Source organism: Hyaena hyaena, unplaced genomic scaffold (assembly GCF_003009895.1).
Source record: "Hyaena hyaena isolate Hyena2069 unplaced genomic scaffold, ASM300989v1 scaffold_284, whole genome shotgun sequence".
Taxonomy (NCBI): domain Eukaryota; kingdom Metazoa; phylum Chordata; class Mammalia; order Carnivora; family Hyaenidae; genus Hyaena; species Hyaena hyaena.
The window spans coordinates 1,805,369-1,826,128 of NW_024080913.1; the positions used below are offsets into that span (position 1 = coordinate 1,805,369).

Sequence of the window (20,760 nt, forward strand, 5' to 3'; positions counted from 1 at the left end):
CCCCCCCCCCCCGCATGGATGTCAGTCTGTTGTGTACAGTCCTGGGCTTCAGAGAAAAGTTTAGCTACACAAGTTTACCAACTTTCATCTCCTGGCTTGGGTCAGGAAAAAATTGAGCAATGAGATTTCTTCTAACTCCAGTAGGTTTTCGGGTTTTGAATTCACGAAACATTTCATCAACTAGGATCCCTCTCTCTGGCCCCTAGTTTGACTGCAACACTGGAGTATGTGGAAGAGAAGACCAATGTGGACTCGGTGTTTGTAAGCTTCAAGAACAACCGGAATGACAGAGGTGGGGACTGGCAGTCCTTCTGGGCCTGTGGGGACAGCAACTTTTCCTTTGTAGGAGGACCCTCTTCCCCCATTGTTTTAAAAAGATCACGCTCATATGCATTTCAGGGATTTAACCACCATCACCTCCCACCCCCATTCCAAGGAAATGAGGCACCTAACATTCTGTTAACTCAAATTACACTTGGATTATGAGGAAGGCCTTGAAGGTAGATTTGAGAAGCCAGACTGAAGGAGCGCTAGGGACATTAACACAGAACTACTCAAGGCACATAGCTGATAGGACAGAAAGAACCTCAGGTGTATTAAGCATCTAGAGTGTGAAATGCTTGGGTGTAGGGCCAGGATAGGAATGGATTTATCCAGATGCTTGGAGCACTAGACCTCCTCCCTCATACTCTGTGGGACAGAGGACAAGATGGGCAAGAGCTCAGCACCCCACCATTGTGTTAGGCATTTCATGAACATCCTCTCCTTTAATCAAGTTCTGTGAGGAAGGTCCTGTGATCACCATCTTATAAATGCGGAAACTAAAGCTCAGAAAGGATAACGTGTACAGGGTCACAAAGCTTAGCAAACCTTGGAACCAGGGGTGGAGTCTAGGTCTGTAGTCTAAAGCCTATCACCCTAATGCCACACTACATGGCTTCCCCCCAGGCACTCCCTAGTTAAAGAAACCCAATCCAGTATAGAGCCTCAAAGAATGTTCTAATTTTTTCTTTTCACAGGTGCCCTAATTCGGGCCTTCAGCTACATGGGCTTTCAAGTGGTCAGACCAGATCACCCTGCCCTCCCTCCCTGGGACAATGTCATCTTTATGGTGTATGCCCTTGAAAGGGAACTAGGCCACCTGCCCAGTGAGCCTCCCTGAACATGCCTGTTCCTACTGAGGGCTGGGAGCCTTGATAAATGGGACCCAGGATGTGACTCAGGACACGTTCCATCTTAGGAATAAAGGGTAGTGCAATCTGCAAGCGTTCACTATTTGTGGGGGGTGGGGGTGGGGAAGGGAGTGGGGTTGGCTGTAGTGGACCGTGAGCCTCACAGAGCTGGATTCACTGTAGGATAAACGTTTAATGATGGAAAAGACCAGAGAGGGAAGGGAGCCAAGGACTTTAGGTTCTTTTGCTTTTCCCCCTGCTCCTAAAGCCATTCACTTAGTCTAACCGTTGTTAACTGTGTACTTGCCAAGAGCAAAAACCAGGCACTAGGAAAGTGAGAAAAACTTAAGCCTCGTTGGGAGTTTTTCCTTCATGTACTTCAGTTCAAATTAGAGATCAGCACAAATTCCTTCTCTTTGGATGTGGAGGAAACCCAAGAAGGTACCTGGATCCCACAACTTTGGCTCAAGGAGAGCAGTTCAAAGGACAAAATGAGAAATAAGGGCTAAAAGAGGGCATCCAGACAAGGGCAGGGCAGGGGTGTGCTGGAGCCCATCCAGCTGGGACATGAGTGAGCTGCGGGGCGGGGACGCAACAGCTACACAAAAGGAAGAGCCTCGTGTGCACGGTAAGAAGCCACAGCTGCAACTGAAGCACTGCTCCTTTTCCTGAGCAACAAGCCCTACACATGATTTACATTTGGGCCCCCTTTAAGGGCCAGGGGTCCGAGGAGCCTGGTGACTGACTAGTAGGCCTCATGACCCTGTCGTGGAGCAGTGCCAAGCCCAGGGCCGAGCCTGCTTTGGGGGCGAGTTCACTGTGGCCAAGGTGTGAACCCTGCTCAGATCAATGGCAGCCCTTCCCGGATAAGTCTTCAGAGATCCCACAAACCCATCAGAGATGCTCCTTCACGGGAACCTTTCTCTACCACACGGTACTGAGATTTTTTTGAGAAAATAAATTTTGAAAACCATGGTGATGGGAACCCAGAGTATGGCTAGGTGTCCCTAACCCTAGGTTGGAAGAACAAAACTGTGCATGGGGCATCCTTCTGTGCCAGTTTTAAGTTTTGGAGTTCATCTTACAGATCCTTAAAAAGCCCTCCCATTCATCGGCCACTGTCCCCCCACCCACATATGCACTTAGAGCCCCTGCCGCCCAGTCACTTCCGCAGCGCTCGCTGGCTGCACGGCCCTGGCCGTGAAGCAGGGGTACGTGGAGACAGGGCTCCCAAAAGGCTTCCAGTGAGGGCACAGGAGACCTACCAGAACCCAGGCCTCTTCCAAGCTTCTAGTTTGGGTGGGGTCCTCACTTACAAAGCCCAAACCTAAAATGCTTTGGTTCTCTGTGAATGGTTAATTCTGAAATACCTTTAGGGAAAGGACAGATCTGTGCAAGGGATGGACACTTGGTTCAAAGACGGGCCCTCCACGTAAGGCGTGTAACAAATTCCACCAGGTTTAGGTGCAGGAGATAGCCACAATCCTGCGTCTACCTTGATTCAACCAACATTTAGTTTTAGATCATTTTCTAGAGAACTTTATTCATCAAAGAACCCCACAAATGACTTAAACAGCTACGAAAGTTCTCGTTCACTTTATGGAGGTGTGTGTCTACAGACACTACACTAGCACTTTAGAGTATTTCTTGAGCCGCTCTCTCCTGGTCTAACTTGTATTTTAACCAAAGTTAACAGGGAAATGGCTGGAGCACTGTTTCAGAAAACCGATCTCCAATAACCTATCAGCAGTTGAGGCTGGGAGGCAGTGTTCTCCCATTTCCTGAGACTGTTAAATACAATCCTACTGACTTTTGCCTGCGCCTCCCAAGTCAACTGTGGTCTTTGAGCTAACCACTCAAAAAACCTCCTGTAACTAACAGTCACCTGAGGAGGTGAGTCAGAAGTCTGCAGAATCATCACCTCCGGTGACCAACTCCTGGCTGCTTTCCAGCCTCAAAAAGGACACAGCCTTGCAAAAGCACACAGTAATCGCCAGCAGATAGCGGACCAGACGCTGAGCAGCCTGGAAGCAAACTCTGAAGAAGACAGTGTTGGGCATATGGAGAAGGGACATGTAGTTGTCCCCTGCTCTACCCCACACTCTTTCTGGTAGTCCAACAGAAGGGGAGCATGCATTTGGTCCACAGCAAGCCAGATCATGTCGGTCATGGAGAAAGGACTGCATAGATCCATTTATCATAGGCGCCTCTCTCCAGGCCCCAAATCCTGCCAAGACAAACACACCGACACAAAAGCTTGAAAGGGCTCAACCTGAGAATGAGTGAAACTGCAGCAGAGTCATGTGAAGACAGGGAGGGGAAGGGAGAGTAGTGTGAAGAAGGGAAGGGGGCAGGACAAAGCTGTCCCCCTAGTTACTTCCCTGGGGCTAGAGAGAGAGGGCAGTTGCACTCACGCGGCAGAGCCAGGCTTCAGAGTAAGTAGTCCTCTTCAAGATTATCATCCCCAGACATGGAGGCAGCTTCTGCTCAGCAGGAACGAAGAGGAGGTTAGGCACAGCCATGGAGACTCGGGGAAAACGGGCTACTTGGTGCTCAGGGGCCCCTTTTAAGAGCTAAGTCTTAACCCCGTCCCTTGGTTTGGAGAGACCACCAGAAACCAGAACTCCCAAAGACGCTCCGGGGAGGAAATGTGGTTTGTACCTGACAAGCTGAGGCAGGACAGGGTGTTTGCCATTTCTCCAGGGCTCTTCTTGGGCTCAGGGAACATACTGCCGAGAGAGACGTCCGTTTCTGTGGTCTGAGGGATGAAGATGAGACAGAGACCGAACTGGCTGGTGTGAAGGGTAGAGGCCACCCTATCGTTTTGCCCACAGCCTGGTTAAGGGAGTGGAGGTAGACTGCTGAGAGGAACAAGGATGCCTCCTTAGGAAAGCCCTCCACCAAACATCCCGTGTGACCAGAAGCCGCCCTGTCTCTCAAAGCAGCCCCGCCCTGGAGCAGCACCTGACCTGTACTCACCACATTGTGCAGCATGTCTGGGATGGCTCTGTTTTCTTCCATGTCTTCGGGAAGCTCAACCGCATATCCTTTACGAACTAATTCTAACCCAATATCAAGTTTCTGAAAAGAAAAATGAAAAGGAATGATGTTCCCTGTAGAGGGGGGTATGTCTGAGGAACCAGGGCAGAAGGGTGAGGATTGAGACTTTAAAGAAAGACAGTCCTTTAGTAAGCAAGATCTTAGGAGGCAGGAGTACTATCAGAGAAGGGTTTCTGGGAAAGAAAAAGTGACCGATGATACAATACACTGAAGAGACAGTGATGAGTGGACCCTGTCATACCTTCCCATTGCTAGTATCATATAAGTAAATCTTGGGCCACGTGGAGATCCCAGTCTGGACATAGCTGGAGATCTTAGCCACCAGGGGCTTCCAGTCAGCACAGTAAGTGAGTCTGTCAAACTCATCCAAAGCTTCCTCTTCCCACTGTTCACCTGGCAAAAGATTGCAGGGAGAGCCTGAGAAGGGGAGAGATTATGCCCTGGAAGGGAACCGGGGCTACCTCTTTACTCCTGAAGGCACCACGTCTGCCTGCCAGGCATGTTCCCAGTGACTGCTTTCTACTGCTGGGAAGGAAAACACACCTGAGCCCCTAGAGCTCAAAAAGCCTGGAATGTGAGAAATCCTTCCAAGTGCTATACAAAAGTTATTTTATTGGAGGCAAGGTCAATAGGCATTGTGACCAATTTACCTGAGGGGGCGATCCGTGCCAGACTACATTCTATTGCTTGAAATGGAAGGCTAAGGAAGTCACTCCTAAAGTGAAAGAAACTGAAATTAGAATCCCAGTGCCAGAAGGGTCTCTTACAGTCTTTGTTTCTAGACATCACCAGGAACCCAGTTCAGAAGATCATCTATTCTCTGTCAATAGGCTCTCTTCCCCCGCCCCACCCCCCACCCAGTGAGGAGTGCCAGGAGCACACCATCCACCATGGCCTGGGCTGAGTTAGTAGTGGGGACTCCACCCTGGCCTCCACACTGACCTGAGGGCCCGGAGGTCCTTCAGTGGGCAATCTCCATTATCTCCAAAGTCAACGAAGTACAGGTCCAGGTTCCCATTCTCCAAAGTGCCAAGGACCCGAGCTCGGTACCAGGAACCATTTGCAGGCAAAGGAGCTGCTACAATGTCTCCAACGTGCACAGTCAAGTCTTCAGGCTGCACGAGGGGATCAGGATTGGGAGGGTTAGGATGAGCCGGCTAAAAACAGATAAGCAGTAAATACCAGAAGGAGAAAGAACAAGTAGATGCTCCCCAGGGAAAAAAGAGAACATCTCACAATAAAAAAGACAGGACCCTTTTTTGTCAAACCTGACCCTGTCCCTCCGGCAACTCACTAGACTGCGCTCATAGTGCTGGGTCATCTCGCTGACGAGCTTATCCAGCTGCAGACTGCGGGAGCCAACGATCTGGATCCAGAAGTGGTTGGGGTGCTCGGAGGCAGAGACGTAGACTTCCAGAAACTCGTCGGCATGGAAACTAAAGTCAGGACTAGGGACTAAACACAGGGATAAGCAACGCAAGCTGCAGGATCCTCACCATATAACCTGGTGACCACATTAAAACTATATGGATTAAATGGGGAGACTGGGGGCGTCTGGGTGGCTCAGTGGGTGGAGCATCCCATTCTTGATTTCAGTTCAGGTCATGATCCCAGGGTTGTGGGATAGAGCCCCACATCAGGCTCCACACTCAGCATGAGGCCTACTTAGGATTCTTTCCCCCCCGCCAGCCCCCTGGCTCCTCTCCTCTGCTGGTGCTCTTAAAAAAAAAAGGGGGGGTGGGGAGACTCCATCAGAAGAGCTACAAAAATAGCTCAGTGGCTAGTACCATTTAAAAACTGGCTGCAGGGACAACTGGATGATTCATAGAACATCCTGAAAAAGGTGCTGAGCTGAGCACCTTTCTATGTAACTGAGCAATCAGGGTTTACACCCCATCATCTGCCACGTATTGAAATCAGACGTCAGTCATAACTGCAGCACAGACTGATGGAAAGGTGTGGCCAGCTCCAGATCCTATTCTATCACTGACTTGTCGTGTGACCCCAAACAAGCCTACGAACCTCTTAGGGGCTTCCCTGTCCACCCCAAAATCTATGCACAGAAGAGAATGCTCACAATCTCTTCATCCTTCTTGAATGGTGGTGACTTTTAAAAAAGAGTAATGAGAGGGGCGCCTGGGTGGCTTAGTCGGTTAAGCGTCCGACTTTCCCTTAGGTCATGATCTCGTGGTTTGTGGGTTCGAGCCCCGCGTCGGGCTCTGTGCTGACTGCCAGCTCAGAGCCTGGAGCCTGTTTCAGTCTGTGACTCCCTCTCTCTCTGACCCTCCCCTGCTCACGCTGTCTCTCTCTCTCTCCTAGAAATAAATAAAAAACATTAAAAAAAAATAAAAAAAAAATAAGTTAAAAAATAAATAAAAAAGAGTAATGAGATAGGCCAAAAAAAATACCAGGCTGAGTATATTACTTGTTTAATAACTCTGTTTGGGAATGAACACCATGTAAATTCAATTACTTAATATATTACTCAAACCAGTTTCCTGTTAACTAGTATATTTCTATTATCATTCTCCATCACTAGCTGGTCTGTGTTCCAGAAACTATGTTTAGTAGTAACCCAGGTAAAGTATTGCCACACAAAAGGACTTCTGTGAAGACGCTCCTAAGTGCAGTCAAGAAAACAGATTACTGGGGCGCCTGGGTGGCTTAGTCGGTTGAGTGTCCAACTTTCGCTTAGGTCATGATCTCGCAGTTCGTGGGTTCGAGCCCCGCGTCGGGCTCTGTGCTGACTGCCAGCTCAGAGCCTGGAGCCTATTTCAGAGTCTGTGTCTCCCTCTCTCTCTGACCCTCCCCTACTCACGCTGTCTCTCTCTCTCTCCTAGAAATTAAAAAAAAAAAACAACCAAAAAAAAAAAACACAAAAAACAAAAAACCCCAGATTACTTTTACTGCTTCCTATCTTGGGTTATGTGAGCCAGTGTTTCCACCTTCCACATGGCAAATGTTACATACTTTCAAACATGGACATCTCTGGACTGGTCTGGGCTCCAGGGTTCTGAAAGCTGTCACCATTGGGTTTCTCCCAAGCACCTTCTGGACCTTCAATAGCCATGTCACCGCCTCCTTGTCGGGGAGGAGCTCCCAGCAGTGTAGCCGGCTCCGGCTTGGGGCTTTTCCACAGAACTGGCTCTCCAGCTCCAGACTCCACCGCTTCCTCTCTCCTCACACTGATTGGCTGCTTGCGTGGGACTCTGGTTTCTGCAGAATGAGCAATTCTCTTCCGAAGTTCTTCATCTTCGGAAACTTTCTCCAGTATCAAATGCTGTGGAAAACGAGAGGAGATCTATGTGGCCAGATATTGACCCAGGATGGAGTAAAGGATTCTTCTTATTCTTGGACACAATTCAAGTCTATTAGCTACTTGCCTTGGCTGCTGCCACCTCCTTCTGTGTTCCGGAGATTTTTATAAGCCTTGATAGTAGCAGCGTCCCCTCTGATTCTTTGTCACAGGTAATCTTGGCTCCAGAGGCCTTACAGATAGAACGAATGGTCTCGCCACCCCTCCCTGCATTGAAAAACACATAAAACCCTGTTCTTCCCTCCTGGCCAACCTTAACTACTAGAAAAATCACTGTTTTGCATATACTAGGAGAGTCAGTTCCTAATTTCAAAGTGAACAGAAAGTAAGATATTGAATAGACTGAATAGAAAGCAGGAGCTATTGCAACCCTCACATATGAAGGGGAACAGGGACGACCTTCTTTCTGCTTTACTCACACTCTAAACATCGAGTGCGCTTCAGGTCATTTCCATTGTTTGGGCACTGAGCACACTTTACATCTGCGCTTTACCAAAAGATTTCCTACAGTGTGAGAGGCGCTGAACCAGGAATGGACGTTCCTCTGCCCCTAAGAGCAGCATAAAGAGTGCTCTAGGGGAAGACATAGGAGGTGTTCTCTAGAAGGGCACGATCTTGAAAGACCTGGGATAAATATAACCAGGCTTAGCTTCACTTTCAAAATCTATTACGAGAGAAATACATTTACCCGAACCCTATAGAACCTATTTGCAAGGTTCAGATCACATAGCTCCTTGGGGTAATGGGTTTGGTTTACCACTGCTTCTGTAAAAAAGTAAGCTCTGGTCTCAATGTCCCTGTCTCCCCCCTCCACCTCCCATAAGGTTAAGGGGAAGTAGTCCAGGAAAATCCCTTGGTAAGGTGTGAAAGGAAGGCAGAGGCGAAAGAGAAAGGAACCAGCAGAGGAAGCTGCCCAGTGGTACCTATGATCCTGCCCACGGCTCTCTGTGGAACCGAGAGCTGCTCAGACACGGGGGTATTCTCTGCCAGGATCTGGTGGATGGCGGCTTTGGCCTTGCACACCTGAACAGGAAACCCGCTGATCAGCAGCACCCGCTCATCGCCTACATCCTCCGTGTCCACATCAATCCGAGCGCCTGTCTGTTTCCGCAGCTGCAGAGAAAAGGATACGTGGCAGTCTGAGCTGGAAGAGCTGCCATTTTGGTTGGCTAGGTATACTTCTGACCCTGGAGGTAGTTGGAACTGGGCAGTTATCAGTTAAATCAAGATGCTATAAGCAGTCCTCAACTATGTGTACTAATGAAAGGTAACTACTGACTGACAAAGGTAACCTCAAATAACAGTTCATTCACAAGTTTCTGTCTTAAAAATTGTTTTAAAATATTTTTGAGAGAGCGCGAGCGAGCAAATGGGAGAGGGGCCGAGGGGCAGGAGAGACACAGAATCTGAAGCAGGCTCCAGGCACAGAGTTGTCGGCAGAGAGCCCCACGTGGGGCTCAAATTCACAAACTGCAAGACCTGAGCGAAGTTGGATGCTTAACCAACTGACCCACCCAGGTGCTCCTCTCCTTGTATTTAGAACCCTCTTTCCCTCTCATTTTATTTGGATCAGAGAATCAAATATTTTGTTTTTTTGATATTCCAACTGAATAGATAATAAGAACAATAGGCAATTCAACATTTACAGTCAATTAATGAGAGCTCATGAATTCCATAGAAAAGAATGGATGGGCTACATACACCAAGTTGAGAATCATGCAATCAAAAACTCCCCTTCCAGGGTGCCCGGGTGGCTTGGTTGAATGTCGGATTTCAGTTCAGGTCATGATCTCATGATTTGTGAGTTCGAGCCCATGTCAGGCTCAGTGCTGACAGCTCAGAGCCTGGAGCCTGCTTCGGATTCTGTGTGTCCCTTTCTCTCTGTCCCTTCCCTGCTTACACTCTGTCTCTCAAAAATAAACATCAAAAAGAAAAAAAAAAATCTCAGGGGCACCTGGGTGGCTCAGCCAGTTAAATGTCTTGACTGTGGCTCAGGTCATACTCTCACCCTTTGTGAGTTCGAGCCCCACTGCAGGCTCTTTGCTGTCAGCACAGAGCCCACTAAGGATCTGCTCCCCTCTCTGCTGCTCCTCTGCTCAGGAGTGCACGCGCACTCTCTCTCTACCTCTCTAAAATAAACATTTTTTAAAAATCCCCGTTTCAAGGGGCACCTGGGTGGCTCAGTCGGTTGAGCGTCCGACTTCGGCTCAGGTCATGATCTCATGGTTCGTGGGTTCGAGCCCTGCATCAGGCTCTGTGCTAACAGCCAGCTCAGATCCTGGAGCCTGTTTCGGGTTGTGTCTCCCTCTCTCTCTGACCCTCCCCTGCTCATGCTGTCGGTCTCTCTCTCTCAGAAATAACATTAAAAAAAAAAATTCCCCATTTCAAGCTAAGTCATTCATTCTCTAGAGAGTATTCCTCATTAGAAGGAAAAAAGCATAGTTAGCTAAATGTTGCTTTATTTTTTCTTTTAAAGACCTACATAGTGTGGGTGGCCTCTGTGGAATGGGGACAGAGGAGGGAAGCAAGAAGTTATTAAGCAGAATCAATCCCTGGGAAGCCAAATGCCTGCTTACATACTTGCCTGTTTGATATTGGCTCCTTGCCGGCCAATGATGAGCTTTACAGCCTCCTGGGGAACTCGCATCTCTATTTCGATGTCATCCTCCCCAACATATGTCAGCCGCTCTTCTGCATAGATCACGGGTCATGAGATCAGACTTAGATAGCATCCAAGGTGCCCCAGCCCTCCCCTGAAACTAGGTTTCAGAAACTGATCCATGAGATAGACTAAGGATCTCAACCATAATGACAAAGGGAAGTAGCAATGGTGTAGGAATTAGAGGGTCCCAGAAGATGGGCATGGTCTCTTGGATACTGTTTCAGATGCTAAAATGGGGAAATCAGTTGGTTTTGCACAGAAGGGGTGCTGGATTTAGGGCAAACAGTGTCTCACAAGATATGACTCCTGGAAAAGAATGAAGGCTAAAGGCTGCCCAATGAGTCCACTGGGCTCAGAACTTGTTTGTATCTAAATCCTTTCTCTAGGTTCAGCCTATGGGGAAACTGGGCCCCATGGCTGGCTTTCTAACGACTAAATACAAAAAGCATACAAAAAAGCTAAGAGTATATGGGGCACCTGGGTGGCTCAGTTGGTTAAGTGTCTGACTTTAGCTTGGGTCATGATCTCATAGTTCGTGGGTCTGAGCCCATGTTAGGTCCTGAGCTGATAGCTTGGAGCCTGGAGCCTGCTTCAGATTCTCTCCCCCGCTCTCTCTGCTCCTCCCACCACCTGTGTGCACATTCTCTCTCTCAAAAATAAACATTAAAGAAAAAGCGATTATTAAAAAGATAAGCGTATACTCTTTACTATCTATAGACACTAAAAAAGAAAAAGGACCCATTGTAGTGCTGCTCTTGCTGAAGGGAACAGATAATAGAATGAGTAGTTCTTTATTCCATAGACCAGCTTCACATTAAGAACACAAAAAAGAAACCAAACTGTTTCAAAGACTCCCTCACAGAAAGCCCAACAAGAAAATTTTCATTTCAACTTAACAAGGGGCCAGAGCACAGTCTGAACATTTCCATATTTATAGCCAGGGGGTCCACATACCTCTGCTTTCCCTGTATCTGCGGTATAGGATATAGGCCACTGCTGCACTGGCTGGGATCCCAAGGCCCAGTGCTATTTTCTGAATAGTAGACAAACTTGTCCAAGAAGTTCGTTCAGTGGACATTTTCTGCTGTATTCTGATTTATATCCTGAAATAAGCAAATGAGGGAAAAGAAGGAGTTTTCATACCACACCTTTACAACTGGCAGAGAAGCATGGGAACATATGTCAATATTATTAAAAAGAACACTGCTGGGGCGCCTGGGTGGCTTAGTCGGTTAAGCGTCCGACTTTCGCTTAGGTCATGATCTCGCGGTTCGTGGGTTCGAGCCCTGCGTAGGGCTCTGTGCTGACTGCCAGCACAGAGCCTGGAGCCTGTTTCAGANGCTCATGCTGTCCTGCTCTTTCTCTCTCAAAATAAAAAAAAAAAAAAAAAAAAAAAAAAAAAAAAAAAAAAAAAAAAAAAAAAAAAAAAAAGAACACTGCTGACCTTCCCAGATCAAGCCCCCCCCCCCCCAATCTATTTTATGTAAAAGGTCTCAGGGTAATTTTTAAAAGTTGCTAAGGGACACACACAACACCGCCATACTTCATTCCTTCCCCCTCCCAGAAAGGGCTATACATTGGTCACAATTTTATAAGAGGAACAAAAAATAATCAAATGAATCAGACATTACAAAAATAAACATTTAAATTTCACATCAGACTGCTTCAAATTCCTTGTCAGTGCCCTTCCATGTCTCTAGGCCTTTCTAGACGCTGTTGTCTCTGCAAGGAATAGCGTTCCAGGCCATTTCAGGCTCTCCCCTCCTTCTAGGCTCTGCCACTTCTACTTCATTTTCTTCTTTTTTCTATACTCCTGATTTCTAGTCATTCCTCGGCTAACACTAGAAGGAGGTCTGCCCAGCTCCTTCACCGAAACGACAATGTCCCAGGTAGATGGCACATAGAAAGCCCTACCTGATCTTACCTCTGTGCCCTGTCTTCTCTTGGTTTCTCCTCCTCTTGCCTTGGAGGTACCTTTGTGATTTTGGTCTTGTTTTCCTGTGGTCTCTGTCCACTGCTACTGTCACTCTGCTGCCTATGGGCAATTTCATCCACACCTGCAGCTTTAACTACTACCTATATGCTAGTAGCTCCAAAAACATTGCACCCGACTGATTCAGAAGCTCATCAAAGCCCATGCAGACCACTGCAATGGCCTTCTTCCTCTTAGTCCACCTCTGTCTCTTCATTTTGCTGCCCAGCTAATCTTAACATCTCCACTATATTTCCTTATTCCATAATCTTTCTCACCCTCCCAGACAATTCATACTGTCTCTTCTCAAGCCTCTAGAGCCTCCTTCTCCATCCTCTCTCTCAAATCATGTCCCCTTCACTTCCTATGCCACTGAGAAAGTAGAGCATTCAGTGAAAATATTAACTAAGTTCCACCACATTTACCCACCTACTTCTTTCTATGCCCAAATCCCTCCCCACCTTCTCTCCTGTGGCTATGGATGAACGGGTCTCTGCTCTGGGCACTGAAGTCTCTCTCATAAAAGCATTGCTCTCCTTGCTTCTCATGCATTGTTAATGTCTTCCTCTCTACTGGATCTTTCCATCAACAAACATGCCACTGTTTCTTGTTTCTTAAAGAAAAACTTTTGATTCTATTTATTCCTACAAATACTTCTCATTTCTTCCCTTCCTTTTACAGGAAAACTCACAAGTGCCAGTACTTCTTTGCTCAATTTCTCTTCTTGAACCCACGCCCGCTGCTCTTGCCAAGGTCACCAGTGACTTCACATCGCTAAGTCCAATGGTCAATTTTTGATCTTCACTCAAACCTGTCCTTGCCCCCACATCTGGCACAGCTGGGGACTCCCGCTGCTCACAGGCCCTTTCTTCACTTGGCTTCCATGACAGCACTCTCCTCATTTCCCTTTCCCCTTCCTGGCTGCTCTATTGGTTTCCTACTCTTCTGTGTAACCTCTAAATAGTAGTGCCCTAGGGCTCTGTCCTTTGCCCTCGCCTCTCCTGGGTTCTACCTCACTTCCTTGGTGATCTTGCCAAATTTCATTCACAGCTTGGCTTTAAACTCCATCTTTATGCTGAGAACTCCCAAATTCATAGATCCAGTTAGGATCATTCTCCTGAACTGCAGGTTTGTATACATAACTGCCTATGAGACAATATCTCCACTGGATGTCTAATAGGCATCTCAAACTCAAACTCAACAGGTACAACACTGTCTGCGGTCTTGGCTGAGTAAATAAATGGCAACTCCATTCTTTTAGTTACCCTCAAATAGCACCTGTAGCCTATCAACAAATCCTATTCATTCCTTCAAATTATCCAGAATCTATCTGCTTTTTAACTCTCCAGTGCTATGACCACCATCTGCTTTAAATATCACTAGCTCTTGCCCAGATTATCGCAGTTATATCCCAGCATTTGCCACTGTCCAGTTTATTCTCAACAGCGGGAGTTAAGTCAAATGTTACTCTTCCACTCAAAACCTTCCAGTGGTTTTCAATCTCACTATGATCATATGCCAAAGTAATTATAATGACTTGTGAGGTCTTCACTTTGATGGTATACCCACTGGAATGTAAATTCTACAGGGCAGGAATGTTTTGTTTCATTCTTCAGGGCCTAGCACACAGTAGCCAATCAATAACCATTTGTAACAACTGTTGCTTACATGAAAAGTCATTAATGGCACGAGAGGTTCTTTATAAGGTGATCTCTGCCTACTGCCTTCACAGCCTTATATTCTAACCCCACTGCTACTGAGGGCACAGGACGTGCTTGCCTATACAGCCTTGCTCTGACCCACGTGTCACTTGTCTTCCTTATGCTCCTTAAACCATCTGGCCTCCCTGGCAAAACCCCACCTCTTCCGGGAGCCACACCGGCCTCTTTGGATGGCAGTCACAGCAAGGAAATGGCAATGTTTGCACAGCTTCTGCCATGAGAAATGAAGACTAGTATCTCCTTCTGCTACTACTGGCTCATGCTGGAAATGAGCCTGCTGGAATTGACCAGGCCTCACAAAATTCCATATCAGACCCATATTCTGAATACAGATACCTCATAAGGAAAAGCATATTCCTGCCTTTACAAAAGAGACTTTAGATGAAAGCTCTATGGGCAATTGTCAAAAGGCTCTTCCTATGGGCCTTGCAGATCCAAGACTTAAGGGGTTAAGAACACAAGAGTTACAATTGAGCCTGGCCCTGAGACAAAGAGCCTATTTCAGGGCAGAACATAAGTTACTACATATATCTTTGCTAATTGGTGAAGCATAGCAGTCCCTTCCTCAAGGCCTACATTCCACAAACACCCTCCCTTAAACTGGCAACTGGGATGAGGATAGATAAGAGTAGCTAAAACATAAACCCGGGTGCAAAGACTGACAATTTAGGGCCCCCATGTTAGTTTCCACAAATAAACCAATTCAGAAACATTTATCTTCTTGAGGGCCAGACAGAATAACTCCTAGCTTATCTATATACAATTTAACTTGTATGTTATGCTGTTTCTCACTATGAACATTCTGTTAATTGATATCACAAAAGGCCTCCCATTGTAAGAAATTCCTTTCTATGACTTCATCTTGTTGCTGAACCTTAAAATAAATATACCAAAACCGACAGGACAGAGATGCCTGCCTGGTGATCAGAAAGAATCTCGGGGCTCTCTCATTCTCTTTCGCCGACACCGTCCATCCTTCAGGGACCCCTGGACCTGTCGGAGCCGGCGCGGCCTCCGACACACCTCTTCCTTAAGTCTCAGCCGTATGTACTGCTACACTCCTCCCAAGGCCTGTGGGATTTCCCTGGCTGGTTCAGGGTCAGTTTCTTCTTAGTTCATGCTGTCCTGTAAATGATACTTCCCTGATAGCACTTGTTTGCACTGTGTATGCCTGTATCTCCTAGACTACTGGATTGATTTAGCAGTGCCACTCGACCACATTTATTAAGCACTTCTATGTGCTAAATGCTACTGTGGCATTGATGACAAAGATGAAAAGATAAATGTCCTGAGTAGCTGCTATGCCACGAGGCACTTTCCATACATTATTTTAGTTGATCTTCATGCAATCCTGTAAGGTAGAAAATGTTAACCTGGTTTTACAGAGAAATATATATGCTTAGCTGGGTCACCTAATATCTCACCCAGAGTCTGGGTTATTATTTGGATATTTAAAACTTCACAAAGTGTCTTTAGGAGCTCCTCCCCCTTTTCTTTCACATAAACTCTCAGAACAGTACTTGGGTGTCTTTTGGCAATTCAAAATTAATAAATACTGGTGGAAAACACTGTAGCGGGTAAAAAACTAAAGACAGTGTCTATCTCCAGGTAGTACAACCTAGTATAACACAGTGTGGCTTTTAATGAAACTTGCTTTAAAATGAGTGAGGAAATATAATTTATGCTATGATTCGTCTCCAGGTACAAAAATCCCACCCAAATGATTATGATATCCAAGAAAAAAAAAATTTTTTTTAAACCTTAAAAAAAAAACAGTTGTATCCTGGGAAGGCTAAAAAAAAAAATCATTAATAAAAGACCTACTTAGGGATAAAACTTTGGTTCTAAACATGCTTTTCCTGAAAACTTTTCAGGAAGAGTGAAGGAAAAGAGAAGACTGCCCACAGAAATCTCATTCCAAAAGAATAGATAAAAGTCCTGTCAAGGCTGTAGCTGGATTTCCTATTATTAAACAGAGTACTGAATTCTGCATCTGGTCTCAGAAGTCTGCCAAACCTATGCTTTTTGGCAACAGTTTTAAACAAATTTAATTCACTCTCTTGCCTACTCATGCCCTGAAGAGAAAAAACCTTGTATTCCCTGGGTGAGTGACCCTTTTCAAGTGTCTTGTTATTCCAGGCAACTAATTATTTAGTGAGTAGATCCAGCATATATAGCATAGATTCAGTATAGACACAAGGGAATTTTTTCCTTCTTTAGTGGGTAGGAAAAAAGAATTGAATTTAATGTGGGTTTGAGTTAGGGGGTTCATTTCTTAACTGGATTAAAAAAAAGTATCAGCTTTCCTCCCCCCTAGGCTGTACACAGACCCTCTAGCTGCTCTCTATGTATGAAAGTCAGAGTGGGATCATGCTTGTATACACTAAAGGAAACAAACTGTTTCATAAGGATTTTTGCTTAAATTCTTGAATTTTTGAACCTCAAGCTACTTTCTTATATGAAGAGATGGTTTATTCTGGGTATCTAGAAAAGATTTCACTTCTTTTATCTAGTGGTTACTGCATATATTTTTTCATACAGTTTCTAAAGTGCAAAGCTGGTCTTCACTATTAATGGGCCTCCCTGAAACAGTGCTGGCTCTTGGTTATGGGCTGTGCATTGGGGACACAGGTAGAATAGAATTCTTGCCCTGAACTAAAGTCTAGAAGGAAAGACAAACACCAAAACAACTAATTACAGGCACGGCAAAGACAATAGAAACACTTGCTTAATGTATATAGCAGCCTGCAGGAGCAAGAAAAATGTTTCTTAGAAGGCATAGAGTTGAAAACCACCTCATTAAAATACAAATTTATCTTCTGCGTTCAAACCACTAAACACTGAGTATGCCCTGTGAACATGGCCCAGGGGATACAACAGTCCCAGCAGACTTGGTAGCTCCTTCAGGGGGCTTCCTATTAGGCAAGGAAGGTTTTATCTTGACAAGCAGGAGTTCTATAGGTGTTGAAGTTTTGGGGAAACAAATCCAGGCTTGTGAACCAGAGCAGTAACTTCATCCACACTGGAGGGCTGTCTGCCATTTAGCAGTTTACCACCACTGTTCTGGCTGCAATTCATGCCTAAGAAATCACAGAATTTTACATCTGGAAGAGATGATCTGATTCCACTTACAAGGTTCCAACTGGGGAAACCAAGCCCCAGGGAAATAAAAGGGATTTCCCTAAGGTTACAACAGCTAACCAGTCATTTCCATACAATGCAGTATGCAATGTGGTTGGAAGACCACAGCATTTCCCCTCCTTTTCAGAAACTATCAAGGTCAAGGCCAAAATGTATCTGCTATTCCTCTGGCTCTGCAGCCAAACCTCCCTTAATCCCAACCTTCCGTGCTTGGGTGGGTTTCACCACTATGGGCTTCCACAGTACTCCAGACCCCTTCCTAACACATACATTGCTTGTAAATATTGACTAATGATGGTCTATAGGAGAATGAATTGAAGGCAGCAACTGTGGGGGTAGAGAGACCAATTCGCAGGCCAGTCCAGGTGTTAGTGATAGAGATGGAGGGGAGTTCTGACAGGCAGAAGACACAAAACCTAGCAACTGATTCCGGAGAGGTCAGAGGGTGAGCTGGGGGCTGGCCATCAGGTTGCTCATTTGAACACCTGGTAGATGCAATGTCTGAGAGAGAATATTAATGACTTGGTGGTGGAAGGGATGTGTGTGGCGCGAAGACGAATGACCAGGATAAATTCACTGCAGGACTTTGCTTTGAATCAAAAGCTAATTGTCACTTAACTCCTTTTCACATAGTACAAATTAAGTTTGCACTGCGTTGGGTGAGGTCCTAAAGGAGTATCTACTTGATTAATCAAGTATGACTTTATTTATAATATACGTATTTCACATGGTGTCTCTAAGTGGGAAATAATGTGCACTAACGGAGATACAACTGTATTGTACTCAATGCCAGCTCATGTTTGATTTTATGACTTCAAATTGAATGTGAAAAGGAGGCTGGAACTGGGAACCACAGTTCCTAGGGGAAGTGGAGTAGAGACCTGTGGATCATTTCAAGGGGAGAAATGCAACTAGACAACGGTTTTCAGTAAAAGCCAATTTTGAAATTTCTTGACACTGACATGAAAACAGTTGCTAACTACCTGATATGCACAGCAAAGGCTTACTTCTACAGTATCATTTAGGGGTTAAATCACTCTAAGCTCTATGGAGGCAAAGATTTCTCATCCCAGTACCTCCTGATACCCAGAACCTACAAAGCGGCTAAATCATGGGAAGGGATAGGCTTGTGGACCTGAAACAGCTCATTCGGTTGTTCCCTCCTTGCTACATTTATTTTTAACCAGGGAGTGAAAAAAAAACATCAACCCATCTCAAAGCTGTGAAAAGAGTAAAAATGTAACTTTGACTCGGGAGACTTCGGCCGAAACCCGCGGGGATATCTGCATTAGTAAGGAGGGAAACTGGAGAAACAAACAGAACCCCCAACTGATTATTCTAACCGGAAAGAGTCATTCTATTAGAGATAATTAGAGAAAAAGCTGCAGAAACTTTTGATAGGCAAACCTATCAATGGATGGTGGGTCTCAGTCTCAAAGAAGACCAGCTGAGGAGCCCACCCCGGCCCGGGGCGTTCAGACCAGCCAAGGAGCCCACCCTGACCCGGGGCGTTCAGACCAGCCGAGGAGCCCACCCTGACCCGAGGCGTTCGGACCAGGCGAGGAGCCCACCATGGCCCGGGGGGTTCAGACCAGCCAGAAGCCCACCCCGGCCTGGGGCGAACGCTCCGCCACCGGGGTCATGGTGGGGCCAGAGCACGTCCTTCCAATTCGGTTAGCAGACCCGGGTTGCCGCTGTCCCCACCCTCGGACGCCTCCCTTCGCTCGGCCCCATTTTCCCGCCTACCGGTGGCCCGGGCACCCCAGGCTCAGCCTCTCGCACTCCCCAAGCCTCCGCGCCGCGTCCCCGCCTTTACCAAAGCTCCTGGAGTCGACCGTCGCGCGCTCCGCCTCGCACCTCACCCAGCGGCCGTCGCCTCCTCTCTCACTCGCACAGCGATTCCAAGCCCCGCCTGCCGCGCTTCAGCCGCCTCATCCCCACCCCCTCTGCCTGCCTACACCAATCAACGCCCGGCTCACAGTCCGACCAATCGTTTGCCGAGCCGCAACCAATCCCTCAGCGGGCTGCTCCTGAGCGACGGGCCCGCTGCGTGCTCAGACCCAATTACCCGGATGGAATTCAAAGCCGGCCACCGCATCAGCCAATAGGGGCAGGAGAGACCCGACGTCGTTTAATTGAGATTGCACCTGCTGAGAATTAAACAGCCAATTAGAGGCTCCAAGGAATCCTTCCAGCCTACCTCTAGGCCAATTACCGAAGAAGCCTCCACCTCCCCTAATCTCGGCGAAAATCAGCGCTCCAGAAGCTGGGACCTAGGTGCGAGGGCGTGGAGTCACTCAAGTGTGTCATCGTTCGCAAAAAATTATTGCCTTTGTGCAGAGCCAGTGTCACTGCACAGCCCAGCGGCGTGGGGAAAGCAGCCTCCTTGATGAGCGATGCTCTGCCACTTGTTTCCTTTGCGGTCCTGCGCTGTGGGCAGTGACTCAGGCGGCATGGAAAACATTTTTGGGGGAACACGTAAAACGGGCTGCGTTGAGTTGGAGAGGTTGAGGGGAAAGATGCTGCGCGGAGGAGTGAACAGATGCGGACGGACGAGGCAGCAAGAGAGATGGAGAGGAACCCGAGTTCGAGCGCCCGGTGGTAAGGGAGCTGCGGGTGATGCTCGTCTTTCCCTAGGGACGGAGGGAAACCTGTCGGGGGACCAGCGCGAAGGCACAAGCCGGGGGGTGGGGGGGGCGCGGGAAAAGGGGTGGGGTTTTCTTTGGAAGCGGGCGTTCCAGCTGCGGTCCGGGACCCTAGACCGTTGGAGACGGTTGGGCGGTACTACCGCCTCTGCGCAAAACTCTCGAGCTGGATCCCGCACCCCACCCCTCCCCCCTCCGCACCCGGGCTCACCCGGGGACGCGGGGTTGGGAGCTCCTGGTGACCAGGAGGGCTTTTGCATTAGCTTCTGTTGACGTGCCCGACACACGATTAACGCCCTGTGAATGTTGAACGAACGCGAGATTGTATCTTTGGTCGGCTAAGGCGATCCATGCCTTGGGGCCTCACGTTTTTGTTTTGTATTAATTTTTTAAATGTGTGTTTTGAGTAAGTAATACACATTCTACAAAATTCGTAGGCACAAAAGGTTATTATGGTGAATAATGTCTTCTGTCCCTCAAGAGGCAACCGGTTTTACCAGATTCTTGTAAAATTTTCACAAGATATTCTATAGTAAATATGCGCATATTATATGTATACATACTTTTTACTCAGTCGATAACTTATTATCCATACTGTTTTTGCAGTTTCCTTTTATGTAGCCTAGATAGCTTACCATAGTAGCACATATATTTGCTTCATAGTAAGTTTCACGGTAAGCCTAAGGAGTATATTAAGATATGTTTACTCAGTCTTTTCACGTATTGATGCCCAAGTATATGTCATTTGGCTCTTGTATATCTGTATAATAAATTCTTAGCATTGCAAATACTAGGTCAAACAATGCAAAGTGTGTGCATTGTTTTTTATTTGGATAGATACAATTTTGCAAAATCTCTCCCTTCCAAAGACTTTTCTCATTTTCGTTCAGTCAGCGATGTTTGAAAAAAAAAAATTGGAAAGTATAGTATGTATTGCCAAACTGTCTTCCACAGAAGCTTTAAATTCTTTCACCCATCAGCAGTGCATGCAAGGGACCTGTTTGATAACGTATGCTTTCTGATTTTTGGCAATCTCATAGTGTAAATGTTATCTCATTGTAATTTTAATTT

The 20,760-nt window shown here is 46.7% G+C and overlaps 2 protein-coding genes across 3 annotated transcripts in view; one reads left to right on the forward strand and one right to left on the reverse strand.

Moving 5' to 3' along the window:
• Window positions 1–1,265, forward strand: part of OAZ3 (ornithine decarboxylase antizyme 3) — a 3,630-nt gene extending 2,365 nt beyond the window's left edge. The window contains 2 exon segments of the mRNA XM_039246232.1: window positions 207–292; window positions 1,020–1,265. Coding sequence (XP_039102163.1) covers window positions 207–292; window positions 1,020–1,162 — 229 coding nt within the window. The 3' untranslated portion in view covers window positions 1,163–1,265.
• A 1,429-nt stretch (window positions 1,266–2,694) lies between these two features.
• On the reverse strand, window positions 2,695–19,387 carry TDRKH (tudor and KH domain containing). Of its 2 annotated transcripts, none has more exons than XM_039246199.1 (14): window positions 19,245–19,387; window positions 11,165–11,313; window positions 10,133–10,239; window positions 8,472–8,661; window positions 7,616–7,755; window positions 7,203–7,512; window positions 5,527–5,687; window positions 5,175–5,347; window positions 4,883–4,947; window positions 4,474–4,625; window positions 4,152–4,253; window positions 3,834–3,930; window positions 3,587–3,655; window positions 2,695–3,399 (listed from the first exon to the last, which is right to left on the reverse strand). In XM_039246199.1, the coding sequence occupies exons 2-13, from the start codon at window positions 11,286–11,288 to the stop codon at window positions 3,603–3,605; spliced, it is 1,674 nt and encodes a 557-aa protein (XP_039102130.1). In that variant the 5' UTR covers window positions 11,289–11,313; window positions 19,245–19,387; the 3' UTR covers window positions 2,695–3,399; window positions 3,587–3,602. The 2 variants fall into 2 exon arrangements, with proteins under 2 accessions (XP_039102130.1, XP_039102129.1); XM_039246198.1 differs by lacking the exon at window positions 19,245–19,387 and adding an exon at window positions 18,861–18,921.
• Between the last annotated feature and the right edge of the window lie 1,373 nt (window positions 19,388–20,760).

Coding starts and splice junctions, on each gene's coding strand:
- TDRKH (XM_039246199.1), bottom strand. CDS start 11,288: ATGTCCACTGAACGAACTTCTTGGACAAGTTTGTCTACTATTCAGAAA. Junction 4,254..4,473: donor ATGATACTAGCAATGGGAAG/GTATGACAGGGT, acceptor TTTTCTTTTCAG/AAACTTGATATTGGGTTAGA. Junction 3,656..3,833: donor GTCCTGCCTCAGCTTGTCAG/GTACAAACCACA, acceptor CCTGCTGAGCAG/AAGCTGCCTCCATGTCTGGG.